Raw genomic sequence first — 13,120 nt, forward strand, 5'->3', positions numbered from 1 at the left:
TACATTTGACAGAGAAAATCCAGAAGCTCAGAGGAACTGTGACTTGTCCAGCATCAGCCAGATAGCAAGGGGCAGAGCCAGTGTTCCGACCCATTTCCTCTGCCTCTCAAGACAGCCTACCTCCACTCTGCAACATACCACTTCTTTCTCTATTCCAGCAGTAGTCGGTCAACAAAGACTGATTAAATATCTCCTACCTACCATCTGTGCTAGGTGCTAGACAGAAGCGAGACAGTCTCTGGACCTTAAGGTTCGATTGGAGGATACAAGATATTATATATGTCTACATATATATAATATGGTTTTTGTGTGTCTATGTCTATGCATATATATGCTTCCATATACAAGTAGAAAAAGAAAACATGGAATAAGAACAGAGCCAGAGGCAGTAACTACTGTATTAATAAATATAATATATAAATAGAAATATAAAAAATTAAAATAATAACCATAAATGCTCACTCGAATATAACTTCATTAAATAAAATCATGGATGACTCAAAACAGTACTAACGATCTGAAAATCAATTGTCAGCCAACAGTTGCATGGAACAGCAGAAAAACAGTGATGGACTTGGACTTCCTCTGCTATATCTGCTCAGATGCCCGCAGATGAGTCAAAATGTGGAAAAATAGAGCCAGGTGGGCATCATCATCACCTTGAATTATCATCTATTTCAGAGTTTGAGTAGGCCTGAAGGACTTTAAGCATTGAGTCAAGGGCATACCCAAGTCCCCTTCCTGTATCCAGAACGATGTAGGTAGGAAGTCGGAGTTGTCTTACAGATCTCACAAGCATAATATTTACACATTTATTTGTATTTAGTTTATTTTAAACATTTTTATTTTACATTTTTATTTACATTAGCTGTTGTTTATGAGCTGGACCACTTTAACCCTCTGATTCCCAGCCGCCAAATTAAACTGAACTGCTGCGTGATGAATTTCGGCCCTCCCAGGACTCAATTACCCATCCACCTTTAATGGCTCAGTGCTCATAATCAGAAAAATGGGGGTGCTCTAAAGGAGGTCAAGAGATACTCGTGATATTATCACTGTGCAGAATGCCTGGTGCAGAAACTTCCCTCCCACCATCCTCAAGTGTACATCAACAACTCATCTGTAATTTAGAGTTGCCTAAGGCACCCAGAGGTGGAACTCGTCCCACAGGAGCCCTCAGCCCCCTCAAGTAGCTCTGATAGTTCTTGAGCTGGGAGAGAAATCAGACGTTACCCTAAGACTCTCTTTTTACAGGGGGAGAACAGGGAATAATCTGTTTCAGATCCACGGAAAAGGGGAGAATTTACGACCACACAAGAGCTCAAGAGGATCTCAGAATGTAAAATAGATAATCCTGATTATATTAAATTAAAAAAGCTTTGCACAAATAATACAATCAAAAAGCAAAGCAACAACGATTAACTGTGACAGCTGATCTCAGCTACAATGTTGTTCTCAATACAATGCTGCAAGATAATTCTGAAGGATTTGTGTTGGAAAATGCTGTTCAATTCAAGAGAAATAACTGATGGAGTCTGAAGGCAGATTGACACATACTTTTTTTTACTTTCTTCATTTTTATTGGGGTTTTTGGTAACATGTCTAACATGGACATACGCCCTCAAGGAACTTCAGACATTTGATCTTTTCCCACAGTGGAGAGCCAAGGCAACTAAGGCACCATCAACTTTACAGTAGAGACATCTTTGTAAAATCTTATGAAACAGAATGGCGGAAGGCGGTGAGTATCATCTCATAATACAGCGAGCGCCCAATTAGTGTGAATTATGAATTCTGTGAAGTGGTCACGTTATTTGAATTCTTATTGGATATTTCCATTGGGCTGGAACCAATTGCCATATTTTATATAATTATAACTTCAAATAGGGAGAATTTAAATCCATATAACCACTTCACAGAGTTCATTATCGAGACCTATTTGTATTACCTAATAACGGTTAACATTCATATAATGTATTAAGGTTAGCAAAGACCTTTAAAAAATGATCTAATTTTATCCTCACAATAATCCTTGAGGGAGGTATTATTATGATCATCCCCATTTTCACAGATGAAGAAATAGACAGAAATTGTGGTTTGTCCAGGGTCACACAGTTAGTATCTAAGATCAGATTTGAAAAGTAGCAGAAGAAAAAGCAAGATTGTTTACAGAAAACTTGGTGAGAGATTAAGCAGGATCATCCTAAGGATATTTAAGGATGAAACAGGAAAGAAGAAAATAAATGGAAAATAGCAGCATTTCTACTGGGTCTGGATCCCAAAGAGATCTTAAAGGAGGGAAAGGGACCCACATGGGCAAAAATGTTTGTGGCGGCAAGAAACTGGAAATGGAGTGATTGCCCATCAGTGGGAAAATGGCTGAGTAAATTATGTCATATGAATGTTATGGAATATTATTGTTTTATAAGAAACGATCAGCAGATCAGCAGGAGGATTTCAGAGAGTCCTGGAGAGACCTACATGAACTGAGGCTAAGTGAAGTGAGCGGAGCCAGGAGATCATTATATACAGCACAAGATTATACAATGATCAATTCTGATGCACTTGGCTCTTCTCAACAATGAGACGATTCAGAGCAGTTCTGATGATCTTGTGATGGAGAGAGCCATCCACACCCGGAGAGAGACTGTGGGGACTGAGTGTGGACCACAAGACAGCATTCTCACTCTTTGTTGTTTACTTGCATTTTATTTCTTTCTCGATCTTTTTCCTTTTTTATCTGATTCTTCTCATGCAGCAAGATAATTGTATTGGATTTATATATATATATATATATATATATATATTTTACCATGTTTAACATAAAAAAGAAAATCAATGGGAAAAATTGAATAGTTCTGTCAAGATTTTTATTGCAAATTCTTTTCTTCATCAAGGAGAGAGGAGCCCCCACGAATGGATCTTCACATCAGTTTCTTATGAGGAAATAGAAAAAGTCCCAAGGAAAATCAAGCAAGAGCGGCCAGACGCCAAAAGGCTACGGAAAGCTGGGCCAGAATCTCATCGTGGGAGGCTAGAAAATCCAGGCTGAGGAGGCGACCCAGAGGTAATCAGGAACCCCCAAAGCTCTGGGTGATATGGTCCCGCAGGGGCCCCCTGAAGATCTGAAAAGCTACAAGGAGGATGGGATGGACCAGGATGAGTCGGGATGAGCCACTATACACTAAGTAACGTGCTGCCCGTGGGAGCAGAGAGACAGGGATGGGCAGAGCCAGAGCCGCGAAGCGAGAGCTGAAAAGCCTTGGTGACTTTACCTTGCGGAATCCCAGCCCAGAAGTTAGAAAGGCGTTTTATCCCTTCAACTACACATGATCCAGTTTTTTATTTTTTTTAATTTAATAGCCTTTTATTTACAGGATATATGCATGGGTAACTTTACAGCATTAACAATTGGCAAACCTCTTGTTCCAATTTTTCACCTCTTACCCCCCCACCCCCTCCCCTAGATGGCAGGATGACCAGTAGATGTTGAATACATTAAAATATAACTTAGATACACAATAAGTATACCTGATCCAGTTTTAAGGTGGGAAACGTTGCTGCTTCTACATTAGCTTGTGTGTTATAAGGAAACACGGCCCTCGGATGGACAGCAGGGAGAGCATTTGTCAAGTGCCTGCTAAGTGCCAGGCACTGTGCTAAGTGCCGGGAATACAAGCACAAAGAGAGTCTCTGTTTTCCGGGACTTTGCGTTCTAAAGACTTTCTAAAAGGAAGAGGAACTATGTGGGGCTGAAAGTGGAAGGACACAACTGGTGTGTCTGCTGTGATGCAGTTAAAAGAGGACCCTGGTTTGAATCCCATTTTTTTCCTCTGTGGCTAACTTAACACACTGCACCCCACACTCACTCGCACTCCACTCACTCTACACTCACCTTCATCAGCTACACAGGGCCCAGACAGCACTTATGGAGACGTATTGACATCCAATTATCACAGGTGACTAAATACAACCTACACACACACAGATGCACGTGCCTAATAGTCCACATCGTGACTGTCTGACACAACAAGAGGACTCAGGGCCCGCCTAGTGAGGCAGTATGACTCCTCGACGCCTTAAAAGCGCTGCCCAGCCAGAGCTGCTCAGATCCCACTTGAAGCACTGGAGACAGATCCCCGTCACACCCAACCATCACAGCTTCTTTTTATAGCAGCGGCTGTCATATTGACGTTGGACTTATGCCAGCGTGGACAGCAAATCTCTCATCAGCTATGACTCTGCACGTGCCGCCACCTCATCTCCATGTTCTGTCTCTGTCCCCAACGCTCTCTGTCCTGCACAACTCTCTGCTGCCTAGCTCTCTGACTCTGAATCTCTTCGAACCTGATATCGATACTCCACATCACTTCTTTACTCAATTGTCTTGTATCTGTACTCTCTGGCTGTCTCTCTCTGTCTCTCTCGCTGTCTCTCTGTCTCTCGCTGTCTCTGTCTCTCTCTGTCTCTGTCTCTCTGGCTGTCTCTCTCTGTCTCGCTGTCTCTCTGTCTCTCTCTCGCTGTCTCTCTCTGTCTCTGTCTCTCTCGCTGTCTCTCTCACTGTCTCTCTCTCTGTCTCTGTCTCTCTCGCTGTCTCTCTCTGCCTCTGTCTCTCTCTGTCTCTGTCTCTCTCGCTGTCTCTCTGTCTCTCTCTGTCTCTGTCTCTCTGTCTCTCTCTGTCTCTGTCTCTCTCGCTGTCTCTGTCTGTGTCTCTGTCTCTCCCCGCCCCCCCCGCCGGCGCCACCTCCCGCGGGCACTGGGCGCACTGCGGAGCAGGGCGGACAGCCTGAGGCGGGCGGGTTCGGGGGCGGGGGCGCGGCCGTCGGGATGAGGCATCGGGCCGCCGCCCCGGGCCCGGCCCGCCCCCTTCCCGCGCCCTGCCGGGCCCGCCGGTTGGGTCGGCCGGTCCCAGCCTGTCCCAGCCCCGCTTCTCTGCGCGCCGAGATGACTCGGAGCTCTGTCTCCCACTCTCGCGGCCGCGCGGCCGAGGAGGCCCGGAGGGTTCCGGGGGGCGGGGGGAATAAAAGCGCGGGTGCGCACCGCCCCCTCGTGGCGAAGAGCGGGACCGCAGGAGGCTGTTCTGGGAGCCGGCAGCCGGGAGCCGGGGTTTCCCCATCTCCAGGCGGAGAAGCTAAGACCCGGAGAGGGAGGGTCCCGGGGCGCGCGCCGCGGCTGCCCCGGAAACCGCTCGGGACGCTCCCGCGGGAGGGGGCGGGGCCGCAGCGCGCCACGCCCGACGTCAGGCTGGGCCGGGGGAAGCAGACTCCGCGAGGACACAGCGGGACCGGGGCCGGGGGACCGGCGGCCACGGGGCGGGGGGGGAGGGATCCCGGCTTGGCGGCGGGCGGCCCCGCAGCGTCGGGACATCCCGCCCGGCCGGAGTGGGGCGGAGGAGACTTCCCGGCCGCCCGAGAGGCCTGCGCGGCGCTGCCCCCCGCCCCCAGGCGCGTTAGGGTTTATGTGCGCTTGTGGCGTCCCCCGCCAAACCTAAGGGGGGCTCGGGGTTTGTGGGCGTCCCCCGAAGTCCGGCCCAGGAGGTGCTTAGCGAGCAGGCGCAGCCGGGGGTACGTGTCCCGCAGGGCCCCGCAGCCGCGGAGCGGGAAGCGTCCGGGCTCTCCCCGCGGCGCCAGCGGCTGCCCCCTTTTGAAACAGCTTTTGAAGAGGAAGGGATCGGACTTTCCTTCCCCCGTTTTTTGTTCTCACGGAGATCTTTGCCGAGCCCCCGCTCGCAAGCCCCCGGAGCGCGGCTGCCGCTCGGGGAGGCTTAGACGGGGAGGGAGTCTGGAGGAAGCGGGGCCGGGGCGCGCCGTGGGAGCTCCGGAGAAGCCTGGAGCTGGCTCAGGGCGTGGGGGAGATGACGGCTCCGCAGTTCCCACACGCTCCGTGACGACGTGATCGCGCCGAGGTATTTCAGGGCTGAGAGGACACGCGTCTTTGCCCCGAGCCCCCAGAGCTTCGCGCGGGGCCGGCACACAGGAGGCCCTTAGTGAATCGGGCCGATGCGACGGCCCCGCCTGGGGAGGGGCCCGAGAACGGGTCCCACGCCCTCAGAGCCGCGACCCGGGCGCGTGATGCTTTGTTAGCAGGGAGGGTGCCAGAGCGCCCGGGAAAGGGGGGAAGTGTCTGTGTCGTAGGCAAAGGCTGCACTATAACCTGGAAGAAACAAGTCGCCAAATGCCTTCTGCCGATACAGACGTGGCAGGGTGGCCTAGTGGTACAGGGGGTGGCCGTCCCCGGAAGGCCTTCCCATGTGGGTCAGCCACTTCCCCGAGACCATGATGGCTGATCTCTGCTGTGTCCCAGGGGACCAAGGCGTCGCTAGGAAAAGCACCTCCCGAGGTGCTGGGGGGGGGGGTCTCTGAGGACCGGCAGCCGGGTGGAGGCGAGAGCAGGTCCTGCCAAAGGCTCCACTCTGACCGATGAAGCTCGGGGCACCAACGCCAGGCTCCAAAGCAAAGGCCTGCTATCTTCCACTGGCGGCGGCGGGCCGGGAAGACCTAGATTGAGCTTTACTAGGGGTGTTACCCCGGGCAAGTTCTTTAACCACTATCTGCCCATTTGCTCCACTCTGAAATGCGGACAAGACAGCAGCTACTTCTCAGGATTTTTGTGAGGATTAAATGGGACGATAGTTATAAAATTACTTAGAACTTTATTTAGAGGGCTAAAAAAATACGGTTTCATATCTATTCTGTCTGATGTTCCTTATAGGTGTTCCCCAAAAGCAACACTTGTAAAGTGCTTTGCAAACCTTAAAGAGTCGCAGAAATGCTCGTGGATCATTGTGATTATAATACTCATCATCCAAGAACTGGAGAAAATCAGCGGGCTCTCCCTTCAGTGGGCAGCTAGGTAGTGTAGACAGGGGGCTGGCTCTGGAGAGAGGAGTTCAAATCTGCCCTCAGATACTAGCTATGTGACTTTGGACAAGTCAGGTCACCCTCAGTTTCCTCATGTGTAAAATGAGCCAGAGAAGGGAATGGCAGTGAGTCTGCCAAGAAAACCCCACATGGGACCATGAAGAATGGGGCACGACTGAAAAACAAGTTGTTGAAAGCTGCCATTGTAACATGGCTTTGGCCTGTGGCCGGGCGGTTTTCTGAGCCATCCAGTCTGTTAACGTAGAGCAGGTTACAAGGCTCCAGGCCTGGGAGGGTTACCCTCCTGTGGAGAAATCCATCTTCTTGCAGCCCACTCGTGACTCTTTAAACAAATAAAGAAAAGCACAGGCCTGACAACAGGGAACCAAAGAAAACATTTCCAAAGACTCGAGCCTCAGGACCGAGTGGGTAGCAGATTTGTGCCCGGCCCAAAACAATGTGAACGGGCCCCTCAGACATTTCAAAACAAGGAAATGCAGGAAGCAGAAGCTTATTGCTCAACGTCCATCAGCCATCCTACCTGAGAGGGCTGCCAATGTTTCCAGAGGTGGTGGCTTGCCCAAAAGCATTTCGGTGCCTTTTGGATGTCTCATATTGACTCTCTCCAGGATGTCAAACTCAGAAACCTTCCAAAACAGATCTCATCTTTCTCCAGGCCTTCTTTCTGCTGAACCTCCCTGTTCCCGTGAAGGGCACCCCCAGTTTGAAAACTTTAGGTCACCCTGGATTCTTTACACTCTGGCCCTCATCTCCACTCAGTTCCCAAATTTAGCCCCATGACCAACCTCTCAGCTTCGGTTAGACCTCATCCCCTAGATTATTGACAATGGCAGTCTGGGAGATCTATGGATCCCTTCTCAGAAAAAGGTTTTTAAATAAATGAAGAAAATGCTCAGTTGCAGTCAGAAGTGAGTGAAATAAAGATGTTTTTCTCTCTCCAAATTTATGTATTCTGAACTTGACCCATGGGGCTGCTCTGGACTGTTCCAAGGACCTCTTAATTGGGTCTCCATGGCTCTAGTCTCTCACCATTTCGATCCATTCCCTACAAAGTCAAGATGATTTTCTGCAAAGTTCAGATCTGACCATGTCATCGCTCTATTCAATGAACTCCCAGGGCTTCCTCTAATGAGATATAAACTCTTGTGATAGACTATAAAGTCCTGTCCCAATCTTTCCAGCTTGCTTTCCTCCATGTGCCCTGTGGCTTCATCAAGCTGACTTTCCCATTATTGTGCACTGGGTCTCAGCCAAGCCTGGAGTGGACGTCCCTTCTCGCCATCTCATTTCCTTCAGCAGATGCTTTTTGTGGGACGCCTTTGCCGGAACCCAGAGGTACTAGTGTCTTTCCTCACCCCTTACCTTGTGCTTCATAAGTGTGCCTAGAAATAAAGTTTGAAGGACTCTTGGAAGTCATTGGTACCAACACAACACTGAACAAGTGATTCTCTAGGATTCTTTACTCTAGTGAGATGGCTTGTGGGCTCGCTCTGCTGTGCAGGGCTAACATCTAGGAGGCAGCATGGTCCAGTGGTCAAAGCACTGATTGGAGTCAGAAAATAGGCATTGCCAAGTCAGGTCTCAGTTTCCTTATTTGTAAAATGAGATGGCTGGACTAGACAGCCACGGCCTTGGGGTCCTCTCCAGTCCTAAATCTGCTACTGCTGACTTGTGCTGCTTTAAACAAACCAAACAGCAACAAAACAATGAGAAATCAGCACAAATACTAGAAAAATAAATCACACTGTTAAGTAATCAGGACTCTTGTTCAATATAGTTGGACAATTCTTTCCCTAAAACTAAAATGCTGTGGTGCTCCTTTAACTCAAACCTTTCCTTCTGCTGTGATTCACAAAGTCTGGTGTACTGGGATAAAAGAAATTAGAAATTAGTCATCTGGTAGTCACTTTCACATTCACATAGTCCTTGCATTTTAAATAGTCCAGACTTTAAGCTTGTGAAATGAAGTCTTTGCGGATGTGTCTCTTCCTGGCCAACTCCCAGGCTTCCCTCTCTGGGGATTTATTTTGTTCATGTTCCAATCTGAGTCAAGCACTCATTTTCTCCTCTGCCATAACATAAGCTCTTGGAGGATGGGAACTTTATTTGTGCATTCTTAGTGTGTAGCGCAATTCTAAATAAAAGCTTACTGATTCATTTGGAGAACTGACCGGCCCTGGGATCTGTAGCTTCGAAGACCAAGCACTCCTTGTAGTCTCAAGTGATGGGGATGGACTTCTGCCATCTCTGAGCCAGGAGGGGGATGAGATTCTCACACTGCCTGGGAGGAAGGAGTAAAGAAGACAAGAATCCTGGTCTGGGATTTACCATTCAATGGGGTTAAGGACTGATTACCTAGAAAAGGGGGTGCTCTTTATTATCAGAAGTGATTAAAAACAAAACAAAAGGAAAAATTTTTGAAAACCACACTGAAAATGCTTGAATGGTACATTTTAAGAATTTAGCTTCTTAGGCAGCAGCTAGGTGGTGCAGTGGATGGCGAGGGTCAGGAGTCCCAAGTTCAAATTTGGCTGACTCAAGATCTTTGACCCCAGACAAGTCATTTAGTTTCCTCAGCTGTAAAATGGAGCTGCCTTTCTCGGGGTCATGAGGATTCAATGAAATAACCTTAGAAAAAAGTGCTTAATACATGCTGCCATATAAATGTTGTTACCGCTATCACTATCGGAGCTATCTCCCAGGGTATATATACTATTTGTAAAGCCCTAGCAATCACAATGTAAATGTGAGCTCTTATTAATACACAGGAGAACCACTTTTAGGCCTGATTTACTGGACTTGTCTGAAGCCTCAGGATGATGGGGATGCAAGGGGACACTGAATCATCCTCGCATATTTCAGTGTAATCAGTTTATCCTTGTTTAGTCCTTTATTATTTTTCATTCACATTTCTTTCTTTTTTAAATCATTCTCTTCACTCCTATGTATGAACTTCAGTTTTTCTGCTGCTCTAAACTTTTCATCAGAAATTCTTTTTCATTAAAGAGCCATTTCGACCATTGCATTATCCTCAGTTTTGCTGGGTAAATTACTCTTATATGTACCCTTTGCCTTTTGGTATATTATTATTTCAAGTTCTCATTCCTTTAATATAGTGACTATTAAATTGACTATGGCGGCTCCTTAGTATCTAAATTCCTACTGCTGATAGCTTGCAGCAGTTATCCCTTCTACATTGTGACTTTTGACATATCTTGTGTTGACTTAAGAAATTAAATGGGAATTTTGGAGAAGACACAGGCCAGGAGATGACATAGAAAAAGTTTCATAAAATACAAATGCATAAAAATGCGTGAAATGTGTAAAATTTATGCAGGGTATTGTATATCAAATAAAATTTTACAATAAGTACTGTAAAAGAAAATAATTGAGACTCTGACACGCAGGGTCAAGTTTTTATACGGATTTTCCATATTGAGGTGGCAGGGGTGGGATGTGGAAGGGTGCCATGTTCCTAACCCCTGTGATGTGGAAGGGATAACTGTATTCTTTGACAGCCCAAAAGACTGTGACTTTTTCTGGATTTCCCCATAGGATTTGATCAAAACTTGAATCAGTTTTGAGATCTACTGCTTTTAAGTTTATGGAAGGGAGCCCACTGCACTGCTTTGTCTCCCACCAATATTAAGCTTTGGAAGGATTCTCCAATTGAAAAATGGTCAAAGGATATGAACAGACAATTCTCAGATGAAGAAATTGAAACTATTTCTAGTCATATGAAAAGATGCTCCAAGTCATTATTAATCAGAGAAATGCAAATTAAGACAACTCTAAGATACCACTACACACCTGTCAGATTGGCTAAGATGACAGGAAAAAATAATGATGATTGTTGGAGGGGATGTGGTAAAACTGGGACATTGATGCATTGTTGGTGGAGTTGTGAACGAATCCAACCATTTTGGAGAGTAGTTTGGAACTATGCTCAAAAAGTTATCAAACTGTGCAGACCCTTTGATCCAGCAGTGTTACTACTGGGATTATATCCCAAAGAGATTATAAAGAAGGGAAAGGGACCTGTATGTGCACGAATGTTTGTGGCAGCCCTTTTTGTAATGGCTAGAAACTGGAAACTGAATGGATGTCCATCAGTTGGAGAATGGCTGAATAAATCGTGGTATATGAAAATTATGGAATATTACTGTTCTGTAAGAAATGACCAACAGGATGATTTCAGAAAGGCCTGGAGAGACTTACACGAACTGATGCTGAGTGAAATGAGCAGGACCAGGAGATCATTATATACTTCAACAACAATACTAGATGATGACCAGTTCTGATGGACCTGGCCATCCTCAGCAACGAGATCAACCAAATCATTTCTAATGGAGCAGTAATGAACTGAACCAGCTATGCCCAGAAAAACAACTCTGGGAGATGACTAAAAACCATTACATTAAATTCCCAATCCCTATATTTATGCACACATGCATTTTTGATTTCCTTCACAAGCTAATTGTACAATAATTCAGAGTCTGATTCTTTTTGTACAGCAAAATAATGTTTTGGTCATGTATACTTATTGTGTATCTAAGTTATATTTTAATATATTTAACATCTACTGGTCATCCTGCCATCTAGGGGAGGGGGTGGGGGGGGGTAAGAGGTGAAAAATTGGAACAAGAGGTTTGGCAATTGTTAATGCTGTAAAGTTACCCATGTATATATCCTGTAAATAAAAGGCTATTAAATAAAATAAAATTAAAAAAAAAAAAAAAGCTTTGGAAGGGATTTAAAAGTATTTAGAAGGGAATTAAAAATATTTAAACTAAAAGGGAAATTTCATTTTATAGGGACAAACCAAAAATACTAAATAAAGCAAACCAAAGGTCAGGCCAGAGAATCCAACCTTAAGGTAGAAATAGTAAAACGGACATGTTTTTCCAGTATTCACTGTGTTAAATCCTGAAAACAATTGGGTTTTTCCAAGTGATTAACACAAAATAAGGATTTTGTAAACACTTAACCCCCCAAAAAAAGTACAGCTGTGGAGAAAAGGATTATATCTCTGACATATTCAACCCAAAGAGAAAGGTAATGGAAGCAACAGGACGGAGCAGCTTCTAATGATTGAGTTCTAGACTTAAGCACTTGCTTTAGAATTATTAGAGCTTATCAGCTTAACCTGAGGTCAAACTTCAGCTCAGTTTTCCATCAGCTACAGAATCAACACAGGCAATCAATATTATTAGAAGAGATCATGAAAAAATACAGACCTGAGAAGCAGAGCAGCTCCTAAAGTAAAAAGCAGCATCTCTTCGCATCTACTCGTCTCATTGTTTAGCTGTCTGTCTCTCTCTGTGGCCCCATTTGGGGTTTTCTGGCACAGATACTGCAGTGGTTTGCCGTTTCTTTCTCCCACTCCTTTTACAGAGGAGGCAAACAGGCTGGAGTGACCTGCCAGAGTCACAGAGCTAGTCCGTGTCTGAGACTGGATTTGAACTCCCAAAAATGAGTCTTGCTGACTTCAAGCCCAGCATTCCATCCACAGATCTTATACCTATTATCTCCCTTTATTTTATTTGCTCTACCATGATTCATCTATAGAAATACCTGTTAACACTTTCATACAAAGGAGCTTTAGGAACTGGAGGGAAACTGAAATGACTCGCAAACCAAGTGGATGAAAAACAAGAAGGGCTCTTAGTTTAGTTACAGGAAACCACTTTCCCTTGACCTTAGCCCATCCACCTGCCCTTTACCAATAGGCTAGTAAAAGTCTTTTCCACTTACATCTGTTTGCCACAATTCCTCGAACCCTTCCCCAGTCTGACTGAGGCCCTCTGGAAGAACAGCCAGTGGGCGCTACAGGTCACATTGAACGGTCTCATTTCAACGCTCATCCTCCTTGACTCCCCCTGGCAACAGCCCTGAGGAAGCTTCCTTTCCTTTCCCTGCTTCTGATTCTCCAGGTTTTCTTCTGGCCCCTTCCTCCAGGTCCAACTCCTGGCAGTGACTCAAGGCAGTCATGAGGACCAGATGAGCTCTCTGGAAGGAGCTCAGCAGACATGGCTCTAGCCACAGAATGACCTTTGTGGTCTCATCTGCTACCTCACATGGCTTTTGTGACTAGAACTCTGAGCAGCACCCCCAAATCTCCATCTCAAGTCCTAAATTCTGATTACCTTCCCCAGAGCTCAAATGCAATCTGTCCAAACCCATTTATTCTCCCCTTAATACTTGCCCTTGTTCTGGCTCTTCTGGGTCCCTGTGACTTG

General features: G+C 46.1%; 1 protein-coding gene across 1 annotated transcript; it reads left to right on the forward strand.

Moving 5' to 3' along the window:
• Positions 1-4,938: 4,938 nt before the first annotated feature.
• Positions 4,939-10,618, forward strand: LOC116422179 (translation initiation factor IF-2-like). Its single transcript, XM_031957469.1, has 2 exons — positions 4,939-5,905; positions 6,712-10,618. The coding sequence occupies exon 1, from the start codon at positions 4,945-4,947 to the stop codon at positions 5,893-5,895; it is 951 nt and encodes a 316-aa protein (XP_031813329.1). The 5' UTR covers positions 4,939-4,944; the 3' UTR covers positions 5,896-5,905; positions 6,712-10,618.
• Positions 10,619-13,120: the final 2,502 nt, after the last annotated feature.

The sequence above is a fragment of the Sarcophilus harrisii genome, chromosome 3 (genome assembly GCF_902635505.1).
Source record: "Sarcophilus harrisii chromosome 3, mSarHar1.11, whole genome shotgun sequence".
Classification (NCBI taxonomy): Eukaryota; Metazoa; Chordata; class Mammalia; order Dasyuromorphia; family Dasyuridae; genus Sarcophilus; species Sarcophilus harrisii.